This window comes from Pyxicephalus adspersus, chromosome 3 (assembly GCF_032062135.1).
Source record: "Pyxicephalus adspersus chromosome 3, UCB_Pads_2.0, whole genome shotgun sequence".
Taxonomy (NCBI): domain Eukaryota; kingdom Metazoa; phylum Chordata; class Amphibia; order Anura; family Pyxicephalidae; genus Pyxicephalus; species Pyxicephalus adspersus.
The window spans coordinates 117,512,910-117,534,793 of record NC_092860.1 but is presented as its reverse complement, the minus strand read 5'-3'; the positions used below and the strand labels follow the sequence as shown (position 1 = coordinate 117,534,793).

The 21,884-nt window shown below is 38.0% G+C and overlaps 1 protein-coding gene across 1 annotated transcript in view; it reads right to left on the bottom strand.

Annotated features, from left to right (window-relative positions):
• Positions 1-13,411: 13,411 nt before the first annotated feature.
• Positions 13,412-21,884, bottom strand: part of WWC2 (WW and C2 domain containing 2) — a gene marked incomplete in the record, with an annotated part of 111,009 nt that continues 102,536 nt past the window's right edge. The window contains 1 exon segment of the mRNA XM_072406109.1: positions 13,412-21,196. Within this exon segment, the coding sequence (XP_072262210.1) occupies positions 21,130-21,196 (67 nt within the window).

Genomic DNA, 21,884 nt, shown 5'->3' with positions numbered 1-21,884 from the left:
ACAGACTGGTTTAACTTCAAGCTATTACTTTGCAAGTAGAATTGTGATATCTCTATATACAAATCTGTATACATTATGCAGTTGCACTGCGCAAGGGTAAAACATATCACCAATTGTACATTTTTTAATGTAATTCACAGGTAATCTTTTATGTAGTGCACAATAAGCACATTATGACTTTGCCAAAAGAAAAAAACTGATATTTCTTATGTCCAATTTTAATGAATACAGTTTTTAATTCTACCGACAGGAAAAATACATTTACAGTGATTGAATTAGAAATAATTTACAAAGACTCTTGCTGTACCTTCTGCTTCATTACATAGCTGACATTTCTCTTTTCACAATTCAAAGATCATTTAATATGCCAGAGCTTGAAAAAGTGCAGAAAACTCCAGTAAGTGTATTCTTTCCTGTACGAGGGTCCGATTGGTCAAAATAACATACAATTACATATAATAACAGGCAGGTCAGTCATTACCTTAGCTACCATAGATACAAGATTGCTTGGAACTTACCACTTGAAAGAAAATATACGGGTGTGTTTCTTATTCATACCAGTCACACTGACGGGATTATTCTGCATCATTCATCCAGCAATAATATTACATTAGATGTCTCAACATAAATGGATTTCTACCGCATTAATTGTTCCAGAAATGCCAAATTACTTACCTGTCAGCAAATTGACACAGGTCACAAAATGTGATTTTGTAATACTCTTTAAAGTTTAACAAGGGCGATTCCAGTTTTGCTTTTTCAATGTACATATTTAAACTAAATGGAAAGAAAGTATATGCTGCAAATATGGAATCCACGTTCTGAACAATGTTTTTTCATTTTAAACCTAAAAAGTCCATCAAAAACAAACTACTCACAGGTATGTTGCTTCTTGTTACTCACTAACAGATTTTGTGCTGAGTCTGATGTTGGAAATAAAGGGACCTAATATTAAAGTGTAAAAAGGTAGTACTTTTACGTTTTCCCCCTATATTTTGCACTTTAACTTTAGTTGGCTGGTTTACTGCTTTATTGCTTTTTCCTTTTATATTATTATGGTTTTTGTTCCTTTTTCACATATTCTATTGATTTATAGCCATCAGTGACCAATTCAGAATTCCACCAAGAAACTGTGCCAGCTTAGTAACACACTTATGGCATAGGTCAAAACTTGTAATTGGGATGTCTTATGGGTGTAATTGTTTTCTTACCTAAACGTGTTAACTGCTTGAACATTTTTTCAATCATTTTTCAAGTTTCTAACTTTTCGGATTTTGACAATCTATCAGTTGAGTTTTATAAATATCTGAGCAACAGATGACAAAGTCCTTAGGAAAATCAGAGGTAAAGGAGAAGTAGGGGGTGCGTGTAAAGTTTGGTCATCTCACAACATCTTTAAAAGAGGTACCCCAAGAGTTAACTGCAGGCAGCAGACAAGTCAATAAAAGTGCCATTAAGCCATGAAATGAAGTATGTAAAATTGGTATGGATTTGTGCCTTCAGATATTGTACCTGTCATGTGCCTATGTTTGCCTCATTTTACATAAGGGCTCTAGGAAACTCAGAACACAAAAATGTTTAGTTAATTTGAGGTACAAGTTCAGGATCTCCCAAGTAGGGTGGAGTGCTCCATACTTTCTGCTCACTGATCTACATTAATATAAGTCATCTTCACTGTGTTAAAGGTACCGAACAAACATATTAAAAACAAACACAACAAACTAGCATTAAGTTCAGTTCATAATTTCGATTGACATGTAACTTGAATTTATACGTCATGTTTTCACCACTTGGCATACTTTTTTAAGATTAAATAATGTTTGCTTTGGAATAGATTTAGCAAGAGCCTATCCTTAGCAGAGAATTTAACTCCATTATTCCTTGGGGATTGGTTACTCTGAATGTACCTTGCTAAATCTAATATAGAGCTCTTGCCAATGAAATAAATTTCAAAGCCAAAACTTCTTTAGACAGAACCCACTATTAGTGTTGTATTGCTGTCTATGTCTCTACTACAAAAATGTACATTCCTAATGTATCCTAGTCACTAAAGAGAATTTGATGGAAAATGAAAAGTTTTAATGGAAAAAAATTAATATATATATATATATATATATATATATATATATGTATGTATGTATGTATCAAGGCTTTCCAGGTCTGTTAGCCAGGAAAATTTCTGTGTAGTTAGTCACCTAGTCACCAGATTTGCCAAAATTAATTTAAGTATGTTTTGAAAACTGTTGTATAAACTGTTGTACTATATATAGTCCTATTGTAAATAAACCTGCATGAAGGTTTCACTTCCAGAAACTTTGTTGTGCTGTGTCTTATAAGTGCAGTGGGCTCATCCAAGGAGCCACCTGCACCCCATACATCATCATTACAGGTAAACAGCCTACTGTCAAAGATGGCTGCAGATGATGATCCCAAAGTGTTCCCCAGCAACAACTTCTGAAGACTGATGAGAGGCAGTGTTGGCCAAAGGAACAGTGGGCTAAACTGCTCGCCCCCTTGTTAACTGATGAGTCCCAGAGACTATGTGTACCTAAGGACAGAAATACTAGATCCAGTTCCATCGTGTGCCCAATTGAGCTTACCAGGGTATGAAACCATCTAGGTCTGTATGACCTCATTCATCTGACTGGGAAGAGGCTGCAACTAGGGACTGGGGGTCAGACAAGAAAAACCCAACGTACCTAGGGTTCCTAATTCTCATGTCTGGTGGACTGTTCAGAAAGACCCAACTCATTGGAGATGGACAAAAGGATTCTTTGCTACCACTTCTGTGAATAGGGCCATATAGCATCAAATTGTCTGTCAGTAGTTAAGCACATGCTCTGTGATTGGGATAGAGACTGCTTCCAGTCATTGTTTGCAATAGTAGCATTTACTAAATGAAATGCCATTATGTAAAATGTGTATTAATTGAAAAGAGGTAGATGCTTTACTAGACTAGACATTTGTAAGGGCTGATTTAGTAAAACCAGAGGCCCTCTTTCAAAAGCGAATAGCTGTACTTTGTGTACATGGGGACACAAGGGTGTATACTATGGTAAAAAAAAGCTACCTTTCAGAACTTCCCAGGTTAACTTATGGCATCAGGTGGGTTTGGTTCACCAGTTCCCTCATGATGGGTTTGTGAGAAGGGACTTTTCATAATTTTGTGAACTATGGGATTGCCCTGAGCTCTGGTTCTTCTTAGAGTATGAATGAGATCATAAGGAATCCTCCGATAAAAAAGACAACTCTGCAACTTTCTTCCTGACTGCGTTGGTAGAAAAAACTGCTGGGCCCGAGGAAAAACTTTTACCCTCAGCAGAGAATATAACACCCCTTGATTTTAGGGTATCTGGAAAAAAATTGCCACTAAACAGTGAAAAGAGTTATAGGGGCCCAGGAAAATGCAGTTCAAATATATGAGGAACCAGTTAACGCTGGTGAGAGGTGCACTTTCCCCTACTTTTTTATGGAAAGGGACCTGTTATATCTGGTGTCACAAAAGGTAGCAGAGGAGGTCGAACAGTTAGTAGTACCCAAATTCAAGTAAACAATGGCCTTACAATAAGTATATGGGTATTTACTAGGGGATACTTGGGGGCAGGGAAAATGAAAGAGAGAATACTACAGAGATTTTAGTGGCCCACAGTGGCTAAAGAGGTTGAAACGTATTGTGCTCCCAGTCCTGTGTGTCTGTCTCATTTATACAGTGCCTTGGTGCAACTACCTATTATTGAGGTGCCTTTTGAGATAATTGCTACAGGCTCAGTTGGCCCTTTGCTAAAGTCTGTTTTGGTTCAATATATCTTATTCAATATGGATTACGCTGCCTGTTAGCCATAAGTGATTCCTCGCAGAGATCTTTTTCTGTGAAGTAAATCTTTACAGACCAAGAGACCAAGGGGCTAGGACTAAAGAGCTCATACTTCTTTATATTATCCACAAACTTATGGCTTAGTTGAGAGGTTTAGTAAGATGTTGGAGCAGATGTTGAGGAAAGCCATGGATAAGGATGGGAAAACTGGGACTTCCCTATTAGATTTTTGCTATCTAAGACATCCTCAGTCCTCAATAGGATTAATTCCTTTTGAACTGTTATATGAGAGACACCTATGAGGGCTGATGGAAATTTCTAAAGATACCTCAGAGTTCTCATAAAAGTGTAACTTAATATGCTTCACAAATGCAAGAGAGAATTGCACAGGTGATACCTGGTCTAAGGCAGCCACCTACACCACACTGGTATATATGTGTTAGTCAGGTTGTTGTGTTTACGGAGAGTATAATTTTTTCAAGATCAGCTTGAGATGAATTGACATTGGGTTTTAAGAAGGAACAGTGGTGTAGCATTGTGTGGTGTAGCAATAGTCATAGCAATACATAAGAATGCTATGAGCCTGGGGGTGGGGGAGACTTTGATAGGGGTAATTTTTTTAGCTGACTGAGCAGTTTAAATTTATTGCTTGGAAGCAAAACACAAACATTTACAAAGTACACTAGCCCTAAATCCACTTAAACAGCAGATGTACCAAAACACACAATGGTTGAATTTAGCTTCCACATAATATTGCAGATGCACAGCCCTTAGTAGTGAAGCACTGACGGGTTAATAAATGCCCATTCACACTATTAGGTAACAATCATTTAAATCTTACAGAAAGGCATGTCACATATCTTGATGTGGTGCAATGCCAATAATTGTTAATGGCACTCCAATGCACCTCCTAAAACATGTGCACTGTAATAAAGGCAGCCTTTTTTTTACATGCATTTCTATGTGTTTCAGCTGACTTTTTTGTCTGGGCTGTTTAACACGCTGCCACATAAGTCTTGTGTTGTGAATGGGTCTTTAATCGATTACAAAAGCCCTTCAAGGTAACAGAATGAATGTCTTTCTATTGAAACACAAATAACAATAATTTACTAGTAATTAGACTGTATAATTTGGACCAGGAAATTTATACAAAATATATGGATGGCCACATATATGCGGTTATTTCTCAAGAATAGGAATGTTTTCAGTCTGTCCTCAAACAAGTTTGCTACACATTGGAACTTGTTAGAATATTCTCTGATTGCTAGCACTGGTGTATACACCGCACCTAGAGACTTTCCTCTCGCACACAAAAGGATCAACTCACTCAGGGAGACTCCCCAACAAGCTGGAAAATCAATAAATCACAGGCACAGGTTGTACTATATGCCCATAATCAAAATAGTTTTATATCTTAGTCTGGATTAAATAATTATACATAAACAATTTCATACAGAATATTGTAGTAATAGTTTTTACACACAAGCCTTAACTATTACAGCAAAAAGCTGGGTACCACTAAACCATCAATGAGAAATAATCATCTTTTCCTAATTTGAGTAGTTATATTTGGGTTACTGCACTGCACACAACATTTTTACATCCAAAAACGTTGAGTGAGTTTTTTTTTTTGGGTTGGGAGAAATCTATAATATATATGGCCATGGTTCACGGTTTTTCAGTTTAAATGCCAAATGTTCTAGAATTTTTACTTAGCTGATCCTGTAGTTTGATTTTCCATCTTCACAAAAAAAGTTCAAATTACAAGCATCACTAGAAGTCTACTGCATTTGTAACTTCATGTACACGTGTCATTAGATGAGGGGCATGTCAATGCTTACCCATTTCCTGGAAATTATTGACACATTGCTGTGTGTGGTCAAAATACCTTTTAGACACAGATCTAAAGTAAACATGAAGTAATGAGTGGCAGAAAAGTGGCACAATTCCTTATCTCTAAATCTGTTGTGAGCCAGTGATGAATGAAAAGTAATGAAACCAAAGCATCACCATCACTTTAACCAGGAAGAACCGGGAAGATCATCAAGGGACTTCTTCTTCTTTCCTTTCCCCCTTTATACTAACATAATCAGCACTCTTTCATTGCTTTCTCTTGCTTAACTTTCCACAATTCTTGGCATTTTTGAGGGTGTGAAGTATAGTATGTGTCCCCTGTGACAGTGCTTAGGTCTAGCAGCCAATCAGTAAGCCTGATCACTGTCACCTGACAAGTGAAAAGTAATGCCACTGCTTCCCAGGGCCACTAACATCAGTCATTAAGTCCTTGCTACAGTGGAGGAAGGAGTGGTAAGTGATCACCGGTAAGGTAAAAGTTTGGGGGAAAGGCGGGTTGTAAAGACACTGTAACTTTTTTTTTTCTTGCATGAACAAGGTGATAGTGTCTATTTATTACACCATTTATTTACCCTCTCCACAGGGTTCTACAGGACATAGATTTTCTACATGCAGCACCACATGAAATATTGTATTGTAGAGCAATCATGAGTTACAATGACATTGATATCAAGCACTTGCCTGTGATATGGAGGTCCTGTGGTTCTTTATAAGTTAACTGTGGGGCACTTAGGATTCTCCTGTTACTATATACTATGGCCTCAATTATATGGGGACTTCTGTTTTTCTTAGACATCACTTTTATTAGGCCACCATGCTACCGAAACTCTGAAATAAAGGTTTAAAGAAAGGCCCGTAGCCATAAGAAAATAGGCGCAGGGCCTACATGACCGGGTATGAGGCCTTGCTTAGGAGATTAAGGGTTAATACAAATGTAATAATGCTAGAGGGGGCTGTGCTAGTGTGGAGCCTGGGGTAGGAGGGGATTAGGAAAATGATGAGTAAAAGGGGGCTGGACGGAAGTGGGCGGCTCTTTTTTGACGAAAAAGTTTTCTGGGGGGTATCAGTTGGAGGCCTCACCTGAAGCTGGGGATTCACGTGGTGCGAGTGCCTGGCAGATGGTGTCCACAGCCGGCCCACTTCAGGGTGCGGCGGCAGAGGCCTCAGAGCTGGCTGGAGCTCGGTGGTGGTAGGGTGTGGTGGCGTCGGCCTCTGCTGCCTCCCGGGCAGAAGACCCAGGCTGCCCAGATGACCGGGCTGCCAGGTAGGCAATTGGGGGTTCTGGGGGGGTTAAAGAACAGGGGGGTGTGCAGGGAGTCGGCAATTTCTGGATTTAGGTGGGTGGTGGGAAAATTTTTTTAGGACTTAGCAGGGGGCGCACTTGCAGGGGGGCATCTGCAAGAGGCGCTGGAAGTGTGCGTTGTAGGCCATTTTGCATGGTTAGCGTTGGAACATGTAGTTTGGGAGGAATTTAAGGGAGGGTGTTAAGGGGGCACGAGCGGTGCTATTATCGGTTGATTCCTTGCATTTTTTTAATTGGTTACATGCAGGGGTACTTTTGGTGAGAGGGTTGGGGCGCAGTGGCTCAAACATGGTTCAGCGCCTTTAGGTGGGTTAGGTTTTTGATGAAGGGGGGCTTATCGGATGTAGGGGGAAGGAATTGGCTGTGCTAGGTTGAGGTGACAGTCGGCAGGTTGGTACTGTGGATTGGTATACACTATTTCCCAGGTGGCAGTACTGGGGGATGATATATTTTTTATTTTACTCCCTGGTGTCAGTACAGTGAGCTGGTTTTCGCTATTACTCCCTGCTGTCAGTACTGTGGGATGGTATTTGCTATTACTCCCTGGTGACCAATCTGTGGGATGGTTATTACTTCTTGGTTAGTTTTGTAGCATGCTATACACTGTTTCTCCCAATTGTCAGTACTGGGGGATGGTATGCTGTATTACTCCCTGGTGTCAGGGCTGTGGGATGGTATTCACTGTTTCTCCCAGTCTTCGGTACTGGGGGATGGTATACTGTCACTGTATTACTCCCTGGTGTCAGGGCTGTGGGATGGTAGTCACTGTTTCTCCCAGTCTTCTGTACTGGGGGATGGTATACTTTATTACTCCCTAGAGTCAGTGCTGTGGGATGGAATATACTTCTTCTCCCAGGTGTCGGTACAGCAGGATGGTATATTCTATTACTCCCTGGTGTCAGTACTGTGGTATAGTATACTCTATTGATCTTTGGAGGTCGTTTTGTGTATGGGTATACTCTATTACTTCCTTGTGTCGGTACAGTGGGATGGTGGGCTTCATTCCTCCCTATTGTCGGTGGTCCTGGAGGGTTTACTCTATTACTTTACGGTGTCAGTGGTGTTTGTAGGGTATACTCTTTTGCTCCCTGGTGTTGGTACTGTGGGATGGATGAGTCGGGTCCTCCTTAACATCAGGGGTTGGATGGTATGCTATATTACTGGTTGATGTATTTGAAGTGGGATAGTATGGCCTATTTCTCCCGGGTGTCAGTATGGTGGCAGGGTAATGTCAGTTGATGTTGAAATGCTGGTAACATGTAATATTCACTTTTTGTTTGGCTGCTTCTGGGGGATGTACATTATTGTCACTGTAAATTGTCTTGTTTTTGGTGGAGGAGGTTTCGTGAGCGGCCAGTTTCTTCTTTCATTAGGAGGTTGTTTAGAGGGGGGTGTACTGTGTCTGGCATCTTCTGGAGTGTGTCGTGAGTGGGGTAAAGTTCCGGGACGGGTTTCGGGAGGTTGACCTGTTGAGCATGTTGTTCATGGGTGGTTGATTTGGTTGGTAGATGATTTTGTGGTTGGTGGGGCATGATGAGGCAGTTAACAGAGGCAGCTAGTGGTTTACTGGGCATGGGTTGCAGGATTTGCCTAAGGACTTGGAGGGCATGTTTTGTTTAGCTTTCAAGTTGGGGCATTGAGCTGTGGTTGGTCTGATTTGAATCGCGTTGGGTGTGGTAAGAGGCGGACAGCGGTTCGGCTGATCAAAAGACATGGTGCTCGCTTGGAGCGGAGGTGACAGTACATGGGATCGAAGTACCTGGAATTTGGTTGAAAAGAACGGTGTGGGAGCCCTGCACATTTGGGCCATGTGAATGGACCGAGCCAAGCAATGCGCTAAGCTTGGGGGCACATTGCTTGCAAGGTCGACCGGACGCCTGTTACCATAGGGAAGAGACGGCTACCTCGCCTCGCTCTCCTCGTACGGCACCCTGGAGAAAAATTTTTTGTAGTGGCCTGTCCTCATCGACCAATACGTCGAAGGGCGATTAGGACGCCTAGCTAAGGGGGTATCAGTGCTACATCATGTGTTTGCACATTGGTGGTGGGTGAGTGGCCCTTGCCAAGGTATGGCTCCATGCCGGGGGGGGGGCTACAATTTGGGTAAAGTTCCAAGTGGGACATGATTCAGCTGTTAAGCTGGATTTCAAGGTGGCGGCTGGAGTGACCTGGTGTTGCCGTCTGGCGGTTCAAGTGGCCAGGCCCTTGGTGGACAGGCGCCTCCTTAGTGGAACATTTCAACACAGCCCCAAGATGGGTAAATACTGCGGTGGGACATTTCTGTGGCCAGGAATGGAGGAAGACTAAATAGCAGGCTGGAATTTCAACAAGCTTGGTGGGTGTGGAGGTAGCGCTCAGGTGTAAGGTTTCACACCTGAGCGCTGTGACGGTTGGGGTCTTGGAAGGCAAGGATCCAGTGCATTGGAAAAGTGGTGGATTTTGGTAGGGGGAGATCTTCTTTGGTGGGGTCCTCCCCTTTTTGGTGAACGGATGATTATGGCTCCTGAGGTGGTGCTGGGTGGCTAGGGACCAAGGTGGAGATGTTGGAAGAGTTAAATTCCTGTTGGGTGCGGATTTCGCCTTCTGAGACCTGCAGCCTGGTTGTTTGGGTGTATAACCGGGAGTTTGAAGTTTGGGAACATTATGGTTATTGTTATTATGGTTATATATTGTTAAAAGGGGGAATTAGGTGGTGGGTTATTTAGGTTATATTCAACGTAATATGTTGGCGTTATATAATCCCGGTTTATTAATATTTATATTATTAATGGAGTGTTATGTTATTTTATGTTAATGTATGCTTGCGTATCAAAAGTTTGTCATTTATTTATTATTGAATATTTGTTTGTTAATTACTTGAATGGTTATTTAATTTAATGGTGGTAAATAAATGGCTGCTTGCCAGGCAACATAAATCCAAGATTAGTGCTTGGGTACCTAATGGTGGGGAGTGGTTGGTAAGCAGGTGGGGGTCGGGGGGAGGCAGAGGCTCAAAAGGTGGTGGTAAAAGGATGGGTCCTGTTATCCTGAAGAATAGCAATTGTAAAAAAGAACTCACTGGATTGTGTTCTACATGGTGGAAATGTTACTGTAATAATTTATATCAAGGAAAAGTGAATTTCCTTACTACAATTCAAGGCCAAGTAAAAAATTTGTTTGCCTGAAATTTCTCTACTCGAACTCAATCTTTACAAAGCATAGTTTGTTGATTAAATCAAGCACAAAGTTTTCCACATGTCCACATGTCCAAATGAAAACAATTGCTTGCTTTTTATATGTTTTATTTTGAATAGTGGCATAGTGCTTTATTTTTCCTGGTCTTGCAGAAACCTCTTTTACTATTTCTATCTCTGGAAAACTCCTATCCTAGGGCCACATACCCCACAACTGTGTAATGTGCAATATTTGTAGACATTGTATGCCTTCTGCATACAAAAGGGTATTTATACCCTCACAGTACTAATGTTAGATGACCAGATCTGGATCACAAACAGCAGTAGGGTTGATGTCAAGACTATATTCAGGTACTCCAGTTTCTCCACACCAAACTCTCTAAATTATACCAGTGGTCCAAAATGTTGCAGCATTAAACTTTCACTGGAAACATTTAAGCTCAATTTGTAATTTCCAATTTCATCTACCCCTTGCAGGCACATTTTCCCCCAATTGCAGTTTGCTGGCTTGTTGCCTCTGCTCTCCTAGTCCTCACATCTACATATCCTTACATGCTACCATACCTTTCTTTCATCCACACTGACACAATATGAAATAAATATTTGTCACCAGGACAAGAAGTGACAGAAGATCCAAAGCTTTACAGCTTTTCAATGTATGATGAGGTAAGGGGACATCCTTAAAAAAAAAAACATGTCAGAGCATATTTTCAAAGCTTAAACTTTAAGAAATTACAAATAAAATTTATATTAGAAGCAAAACACAAAATATTACGTGGACAGGTTGAAGGGAATATGATTGAAAACAGCCCAGGGCACTTGGACACTTAATAAACAGAAAGTTATTGTACGTCTTTGTCAGGGACAGCCAGAACCCCAGGGCTCCTTTTTTGGCAAGCTTCTACTCTATCAAAAGGAGAATTGTCATGTTCTGACATCTTTGGACTCTGGCTGTGTTCCCGTTGTTTCTGCCTCTTACCCCTTGTGATGTCCTATTTTTCCTTTTTTTTTTTTTTGCTATCAAGTCTCTCTATAGCTATCAACAGGTAGCTAGGTTTTTTTCCATCCATATTTCATAGGAGTGTGATTAGATTTATCACAACAAATAAATGGATGTATTGTTTTCCATGATTTAAGCTATTTTATTATATGTAGGTTCCTCAAAAACATTGTGTCATAATGCTAAGTGTCACTGCTAAGAGTGACAGGGACACCTCTAGTAAGAGGGACTGATATAAACATTTTATAGTTTTTCTAAAATGCTGCACAAAAGGTACGGCTATTAACCCTACTGTTGTGTTGTAGATTAGTCTATTTGTCAAAGGCTTTTTTTTAACATTTTAGCTAGTAATACCTTGTGGCACTCATAAGATCTTACAACAAACATGACATTTTCAGTCAAACAGTATCTACAGATAAAGGTGGTACACCTAAAATGACACATGAAATTGGAATTGTGTATTGTTTCCCACAATCAGATTAAAGAAACTGCAGATTTGTCAAGTAAAAAAAAATTCTAATGAGAGACCTGGTCATATACAATGCTATTGCTAACACCAAATTGCTTATTCTTTTGTTAGGTTATAACGATTATGTAAATCCAAATCTGCCTTTGAACTGGACAAATGTCACAACAGCTAAAACACTTCTTGGAAAAATAGCAGACCAGTGTGTGATGAAAGAGTATTATCCTTATTTAAATTACATGAATCCTTGTATATGGCCTTAAATCTCACAGCTGAGTCCCGGGACCAATGAGTGTACAGATCACATTTTGGTAAGCATCATGGCAAATGGTTGATTGTAATAAACAGACATAATGATCAGGCCGATATGCAATGTTTTCAGTAGCTTATGTGCAACCAGCCCAAGAAAAACTGCAGACAAACTACAGCCCCATCAGTTTATTTTACCTATGTTGTGGGATTTCCCAAATATTTCAGTACAGCCTTGATTTTTTTCCAACGTCTTTGCTTCACATAGGTGACTTGTATAAATACACTTCAGATGGTACCTTCCAAGATCGGCATCCTGGTGAGGTCTCCCATGGGAAACAGCAAGTAAAACGTTCATGCAGACCTTGTAATGACATATGAGAGTCTAAAAGGTGATGTCTTATAAACACAGAAACATTTTTGGATTGTTTGTGACTTTGGGGTCCTGATTGTATTTATTGTCTTTTAAAAGGTGTATGTACAACCAAAAGTTTCTTTTTATTTGGTTTTGTATTGAGTTGGGAAGAGTTCAGACAATGCAGATTTTTTTTGCCACTTGTCAGATATTTACCATTTTTCCCCCATCTCAAGGACACATTAGGAAGTAAGAGGTGATTGTTCCAAAGTAAGGGAAATCTTAACTTAGGCAGCCATCACTACAGGTACGAACAGGTGGACGATTTTGCCTCAGTACCTCTGGGTGGAACAGAAAAAATATAGGATTTTTCTATCAATAACTTCCACATTCTGCCCAAAGCTAAAATGTTTGGCTTTTCAAACTCTCTAAAAATTTCTGTAATGATTCTCTAGATCAGTGTTTCCCAACAAGGGTTCCTCCAGAGGTTGTCAAGGGTTCATTGGGCAATGAGCATTTTTTGACTTTTAGACCAATTTGACTATCCAAAAAGATCATTGGTGCCATCTGTAAGGGTGAAAGACTTCCCCCTGGCCAGCAATGTAAGTGGCATTCTTCCCACAGACCAGCAATGTACGGTAAGCTGTGGATATAGTAGTTATAGCAGGCCTTTTAAAATAAAGAACTTTATTTTAACGTAAAAAGTTTGACAGTCTGCAGTATGTGATGTTAGGACAGTAAACAGCAATTGGATGGAAAGTGCTGTTTGCAGTAAGGAACAAGTACACAGGTAAGTTGTCAATATATTAAAACAAAGAGCATCTGTGACCCTGAACTAAATACACTAAGGACTTCAGAAACACAGAAAAGCCTAAAGCATTACCTGAAAAAAACACTATTCCAAATGTTTTGGAGCATTTGTTTAGTTTTGTGATATGTATGGGGTTATTTATTCATTAGGGGAAAAACGGAGATAACCAGAAATAAAGAATTCACCTTTCTGGCTTTTTTGGGTTACTACTCTTTGCACTTACCAATGAAAAAGCTCATAGGTGCCCAATTTCAATTGAAGCTGGAAACCACATATAATCTGTTTAGCACTTTAAAAATCATTAAAAAAAAAAAATCTGTAAAGTGTATAAACCATAAGTTGAATATTAGACAAAAAGCATTAAATAAATAATATACCAACAACAGTTTTGTTAAAAAAAAACATTTTATGCAAATCACTGAGACACATGGAAAGTGCAGAAAAATCGTTAATCTATGTGATGGTAGCGTTTCCATTGTATTACTGACAGGGACATCATGAGGAACATAAACACATTCACAATTTAACCTGATTACATATTTAGTTCAGTTCTGAGCATTTCATATTTTATAAAGAAAAGAAAGTTAGAAAAGGAAAAAACACAATTGATTTCACCATCACGTTACAACTTTGTTCATTTGGCTAAGTATCTTTCTGACATGTGGCTGTAATACTTTGATTTTGATATACATAGGCACAGAAGCAAAGCAAAAATAGCTAAAAATGAATACTAAATATATTTTTATCAAGTAAATATTATATTTTGTACTAATATAATTGTGAAAAGTATATAAAATAGACATGTGGCACACAAGCTGTTGTGCAACTAAAAGACCCAACAAGAACTTGAATATTACCCAGGCGGATAAAGCCTTCTTGCCTTTCACAGCTGCCAATCATATCCTAGTTGTCAATATTTTAATGCAGCCTCTAAAATAAATTGAATATATAGGGCCTATTGGAATTGGACCATGAGGGATTTTGTAGCTTTACAACAGTTAGTGGCCACAGGTGTCTGTAGTAGCTTTAAAGCATCACACCAAGTTCTTATTTTTTATCTGTGAATAATAAAGTGTACCTGTCACCACATGGTGGTGGCAGATGTTGTCTGTATTCACAAGACTATAGCTTGATAATTATATAGGAGTTAGTGACATAATAGTAGTAAAGACACTTTTTGCTTCATGCCACAGTATAGAAAATAGTCGAGAGAACTGAAAAGCTAAATCCTGTAACTCAGAAATGACCAGCTTTTGTGATCTACTGATGACAGGTGCTCCTTGGATACACAAGCCCTAAAAGTAAAGGGTTAGGTTGTATTTACCTATTCTGTTTTATTTATAAATATTTATTCAACATGAACATGTTTTGTACTGCATTAGAGTATTCTATGGTAATTCATGCAACCTGGTTCCATTGTGGAATTTAAAGGAATGCTAGGGAGTGGCAAGCAGAAATCTCACAATGTATTTAGCAATGTGTTTTCCTATTGCTAAAAGGCATCTGATTTTGTTCGTTTCAAGATATGCGTTTTCTTGTGGGCTTAGCAATGGGGTAAGAAAACTCAGAGTTTGGAGAGCACAAAGCAGCTATAGGCAGGCATGTAAACTTGCCTATACATAAAGAAATCAAACTGTTCAGGAAAGATTATTCAGAAACTAGACAAGCATTTGGGTAACCCCATATGAGCAATGAATATTAAGTACAGGTCAGTTGATTTTGCCATGGGTAACAAATGGGAGTGGTGTTTCTGCCTTATCAGTGTAAGGAAGGATTATCACACACTCAATACAAAAGGGATTATTTCCCAATAGCTTGTCCAGTGTAATAATCTAGCAGTGTATGGCATGTCTTAGGTTGTGTACCCATGGATATTAAAAGTTAGTTTATTGTTTATTTTATAGTCAAAGCTGTCAATGGCTTCTTCAGGTAAAATAAATGGCTTAAGGCCCAAATCCGTGGAACACAAGTAAAGGTAACTGGCTTTAGAAAGGCTTTATGTAAGGCTTAAAAATGCTTTATGTAGAAGGAACAATAGCCTGTAGAATAGATAATCCAGCAAAATAATTGATAGATCACGCTTCAAGATGTCATATATATATATATATATATATATATATATATTTTATATTTATTTCAACTGCCACACATCGGCTCCATAGCACTACACTCTTTGTCTTGGACAATGGTCCATAAAATGACTTTTGGCTCAAGCATGTGTTAAGCCTAATGTGATTCAGCATATTCAGCAAACAATGGATCTTGGTAGCACTTGAGAAATACTGGCCAGTCTTGAAAATTACTCATGTAATACATCATTCATAAAGTATACATTAGTAACAGCTCCAAAAATAGAATAAGCTGTAAATGATTTTGTTAACTTTATTTATGACCAGAAGTAAAATGGCCAGAACTGAACTACAACAATACATAACATAAATAAGACAGTAAATAAATAAGTGAGGAGAGAGAGTAACTCATTAAAAAGATACAAACAGCTCTAAACATCAGTCTACATTTTACAAAAATCAAGCTGACAAAAAAAAAAAATAACTAAAACACAGGCAACCTTCATTAAACCTTTACATTAAACCCTGCAGACACCTGCAGACATGGCGCATGGTACTGCCAAATCCTTGACAAGGCAAGGTTAAATAACTTCATATTTATGCCCCCACCCCCCAAATCTTTGACCTTACAATAACGTATATGACAATTTCTAGTAGTCCTTTAAGCAGGTACAGTTTAGACACGGAGTAGGAACCCTTCAGTTAGAAATGGCTAAAGAGCTACCTGTGTATTTGCCTCCGTAAATTGCAGTATTCACTCATGAACCAGCTCAGAATAACTGAATTTTGTTTAAGCTAATACTTGATTGTCTTGAGACAGACACTTGAATCCATGTGCACAATTCACTCCTCAGTGCCACCTTTTACTAGTGTTCTGTCAGTATTTTGGTTGTACATATTTCACATTTGTACAGTGGAATAGGCCACTAGCACAAAGCATAAGGTTGACATGCTGTCATAATAAGGCTGCCTCCACTGTGATAGCAATCATTCCAAGGCATAATACATCAAAAGGGGAAAGTGTTCAGATGAATTGTACTTTAGATAACACAATGGATGCCCCCCCCCAATTATTTATGTAAAGTGTATAAAGCTGAATACAAATACATGTGCATTATTGGTGAGGTGTTGAACATTTGAATGCAAGTACCAAAAATAACTAGTTATCACTATTCTGGAATTATAGAAAGAATTTAGAATGAAAAGGGGAAAGGACTGTAAGCCAACGAGGTATGCTGCATGCAAATGTGTTGAGAAACATACTGACAGAAGGTGTGAACAGAATGAGCAGGGGGACCACCCTTTTAACGTGCTTTTTTCCTTCAATTTTCAATCAACAAGCTGGTAGTGGGGAAAAGACACCTGACACATGTTTTCCCTAACTGTAAGTAGTACTGGCCTACTGAATGTGCAGTATGATAGGTATGTGTAAATCTCAGGACTGAATGGACATGTTGGACACCTCACCTATATGTAATTCATCTATATATGTGGCTGTTTATCTGCAGTTCAGCTTTAATAAACAGAGAAATCGAAAAGCAAATAGGTCTTACTGTCTAAGGGGTAAAACCTCAATTCATAGTGCATTATAATCTAAATTAAACAAGTTTTTTGTGGCATTTTCAGATTATGTGTACATCCCTATGAATACATTTTAACTTTTTACTGATAAGAACATTTACCACCCTTCACAAACAATGGATTTTATAATGTATATGTTTAAACTTTGTCCATTCATGCTTTTTGTTTGATTATTTGCTAGTTGCATATATTCAGAATGCTATTGGGAAAGATAGCAGCTTATTGGTATTCGGGTATGATCAGCATCCTATTTATACCTGAATTAGAACATAGAAACAAAGGCCTAAATTACCCAACACTGATTAGATACTCAAAACTGAACCTGTCAGGATAGAAATATGGAAGCTGCCATTTCTGGCTCTGGGACCGTCATTTTATTCCTGATTTCACTACTGGGGGGAGCACCGACCTAGAATAATTATGTATGTATCAGGACAAATAATATACGTAGGTAAGCAAGGATAACAATGACAGTCACAGAGTTTGTACTTTGCTTTCAGATTTCCATCCTGATGCGCTGCCTGTAATGGCATTACTTAGCAAACTGAAAATCAGGGAAAATGTTTTGCCAAGTTGCTCATTGCATTCTTGATGTGTTTTTATAATTTTAAAGGATTTTAGGAAACAACACAAAAATGTTGGCATGACAGTCAAGAAAAATGAAAAAAGGTTTAGCAGGAGATGTATTATTGGGTTTTATTTATTTATGCACACTGCTGCTTATAATGTCAGCAATAAAAAAGGGGATTTGCTTGATATCTCTCTATACAGCCACACTGGTCCCAACCCACCATGACAGTTCTGGTAGCAAAACAGACATTACAGGTCATTATCTCCTATAAAACAGCATGCTTACGAATGCAATTTTATTTGCATATGTAGGTAAAAGAATAACAATTTGTATTTGTGTATGAACATGGTATAAAATACTATAAGAGGGTAGAATCATAAAAATTAAAGAAAAAAAGCTTTGTTTTTTTTTTCTAGATCAGATTGTAGCAGTTTTTTTACTGACTGTTTAAGGGAAGGACACTGAGGCATAGCATAGTATAAAAAGACAGCAAATATATGGCTTCCACAGGAAGTACAGCACACAATGAACAGGAAAATAAAAACACGTGGATCATTAAAATTTAAATATGCATGAATTGGAAAAATACTGATTCCAGCTTCTAATAAGAATGAAAAGCGATAGCGGTGTCCCAATAAGTGTTCATTCTGTGGTGATAGAGGGCCCAACAAGACCTCAGCTCAAAACTGCAAGGAGAGGTCTCTGTTATAAACGCAAACATTTCCAATTTATTCATTGGTTTCTATCTGCACTGGATATACCTTCTGGTATTCCATAAACCTCCAAATATGAAGTGTACATTCAGCAATGCTGTCATGAGAAATATATTTTCCTACAGTTTCACCTATATAAAAAGCTGCTGTTTTTTTAAACTTACAGTGTTGTAAAAGTGGTAGCCCTAAAGGTATGATGTACCGTAACCAGAAGGGGACAGGGGAGGGATAGATAAAAAGCCAGGAGGCACTTTGTGCTATGAGACCTGTTAGTAAACAGATCATTTTTTCTTATATATTAGGAGTGAAGGATATCATTAAGACACAAGACCAATAACTGAAGTCCAAAAAACTCTCAGCCTTATCATTAATAAATAAATATGCATGTTTCATATCAAAGCAAGTATAGTTACAATTCTCCACTTATATTTGACATTGGGTGCTGACTGCAAATCGTGCAAAATTAGCTTAAATAATTCTTGGTAAAAGATAAAGCTAATGAAATGATATTGAAAAAAAATCAATTTCGGAGAATTAAAAGAATAAAAAGTAGGATGCAAGTTAAGAAGGAAAAAGTGAATGGGCATTTCTGAGAACCTGGGACTACAACGCAGGTTTATTCCAGTAATACCCATAATTACTTATACCACGCGCATTGTTGGCCCTAATTCTTTTTAATCCAGACAAGCATTTTCTTCTTGGTTGTAAACCTACACAATTCACATACATAGTTTGGCAAGCTAACTTGCCGGGGAAACTTTATACACTTTATCTGCATGGGAATTGGCAAGAACAGCATGTATGTGAAAATTCGAAGCCTGCTGATAGTGAAGCAATAACAGTTTGCCCCTTTTCCTAAGTGACTGACAGCCCTCTTTTATTGTCTTTCTTCAGAAACTCTATATGAACTCTCAGAAAGACATCCTAAAATGTCCTAGAACTCATCTACTGTTCAATCCAAAGGAAAGCACCCGACATTTTCACCCAATATCTCCCTCAAAAACAAATAGGTTTCAAAAGTTTAGACTATTGTTCATTTATTCATTTGCAAAAGGTTTCTTAAGAAGCCCATTTGCAGGACACATGCCATTCTTCATACACAAGTAACGTAATTTTTCTGTTTGCCCCATTTTTAAAATGGGTATTTCCTGAAAAGACTGCCATTTTTTTAACAGGATCATCATTTTCAGTATTAAAAGCTGACAATGGCCAACTGGTGATAAGCGTGATTGCCATTTTAAAAATAGCAGGTAACGTCTGCCTCTTCGAAAGCAGGACACCATACTGGCTACAACAGAGATCAGTGGAGTTTGTTACAAACAGTTTTGCACTTTTAGCTGTGGTACAGTAAGCAGCCACTACTAATAAATTACTGAAAATTCATGTCTGGAATGTCGGTGCTTATTGCCACTTTTAGGAGTGGTGATAAGGCTGATAATAGTGATTAGTGAATAATGGTGATTAGTATTGCAGTCAAGTGAATGTAATATCTTCTCTCAAAATTACGATAATTACATCATGGAGCTCAATCAGCATTGCCAGAGTATAAAATAACCCCCTCCCAAAAAATAATCACCTTTTTACTGTTATGAAAGTGGTGATCAGTCTAAAAAGAGGGCGGGGTGAAAAAGTGGAACTTTAATTTCATATATAGGTCCCTTCCATTTTTTCAGCTTCGTATATATGCCAAAATGATTTATTTAAGTAAATTATCCTGAAAAGCAATTTTATCAAAACTTTGACAAATGGGATACATAAATAGTAACAAGATGCTGCAATCTGAGACAAATATACTGCAGTGGAGATGAAGTTGTACTTTGTGTTTTACTCTTGAGTTACTCTTGCTATTACATAAACTACATTGAGCAATTGACCACCAAATAGTCAAAATGGTAGGCTGCATCAGAAAATGTTGTCTGGATATTTTATTAATTTAGCTGTATTCGTGTATGTGTGTATATATATATATATATATTATATATATATATATATATATTATTTTATATGTATTTATTTTTTTCAGGCTAGGTACTGTTTTGAACTTTCTTTGGTACTTTTGCTACATGGGTCTTTGAATGGATTAGTAGCTGTTAAACTACAAGGCCCGGCATTCCTTGGTGAAATTGCAAAGATGTTAAAATTTTTTTCAGCATTAATACATTTTTAAATACATTCCTTTCGCTCTCATACATGCATAGGCTCCTGAAGTACCCACTTTTCTGAGCAAAATGAAGACATAAAATCCCAAATCTTGGTAAACCTACCGGGCACAAAAAACCCCCAAAAACTTTCAAAAGCCTATACATACATAATAGGACAGACAACACAGAAAAGAAAAAGTGAGTTTACATTTTCCCCTTTCCAGAAACAAATGTGAGATCATTGGGATGCCCCTTTAGGTAATGTTGTATTAAGTCTTTTGATGTTCTTTTTAAGAATGTGCATGGGGACAGTTATCCTTGTACAAAAAAAAAAACACACACTTAAGGGATCATAACCATACATGTAAATGTAGCGTGTGCGTTAGCTTACTGTTTGCTTTTCTGATAAAGTAACTTTATTCTCCGTCACTGTAACTATGACCAAGCTTATAAAGGAGTGTGCAACTTTACAGCTGCAGCAACATACAACCTTCTATAATGCTGATTTTGTACGTAGTGAATACCAACAGTAGCAATGGCACCACTTGGGGACATTGAAGCACCTGGTTCATGAGGCAGCCTTAAAGTTCTGAAAATATATGGTGCAAAAGTCAATTTATCGGCTTGTCAGCCATTTTCACAGTCAGCTTACATGAATAGGTAAACCAGTCCATTGGAACAAAAATGTGACTGAGAACAGTGCAGCTCAACATGAATACATACTGTCACTGTCTCCTTTCTCCAATTTTACAAAACATTATGAATACGTGCATGTGACACATACAAACTGTACAAAATTACCATCAGTGTACCAAATTACTCTACTTTGGTTTTTTTTTTTTGTTTGTTTTTTGGTGTTTTTTTATCTCCCTCTAGTCATTAATTCAGCCCAGGATATTTTACAAATTAAAGGCTAAATGTAAAAAAATACTCTTTCAAGATAAAAGCAAGAGCTATGCTACAAAACAGTTCATCTAAAAAGATGGGCGATTGAAAAAATACAGCTGTGAAATTAAAAAAAAAAAAAAATTATACATCATCAGCAGAGAGTGATGGGATGCTGATCTTGGCTCTGGTGAAGTAGGCAATCTTCTCCCTGCAAGAAAGCAAAACAACGTGAGTCTGTGCTTTTAATCTGTTTTTAGTACATACAGAGAAATACTTAGATCGATTTGCGTCTGCAAATAAGTCATTCTTGGAAAATTCAAGCAGCTAACCCAAAGACAAAGGACACTGGAGCAGTGTGGCGCCAGCTTTCCCTCATGATTCGTAAAAGATTGCTAATAACAGGAGAGAGCAGCCTGCTATATTGTACTTAGTGCAGCTTGGCACACAGAGAAAACTATATAATGAAACATTACTCTTCCTAAGAAAAATACATGTTATGGAGAGCTATTCATTCAGCGTCATACAAAGACACAGAGTTGTGCCACCGTCTTTATCTGGAAAACTGATGTGCTGTCCCATTGAAGCTGCTTTGTTCTATAAATAAGCAAAATGAGCAAAGAGACACACAGAGCTGGAATCCTTATTTTCATTTCAGCAAGGTCAACATTTGCGTAGAATATAAAAGAATAACAAACTTGAACAGTATTAATAACACAGTCATACCAATATAGCACAAGTATACATACTTTGATTAAAATTGGAATAGTTTTTTTAAGTTTCCAGCAATGTTCCAATGTTTCCAATGTTAATAATACAAAGAAATTCTTAAAAGTGTTTAAGAAAAGCAATTTTAAGACTAGGTGGACTTGTCAAATTAAGTAAGCATTTGTCAGTAT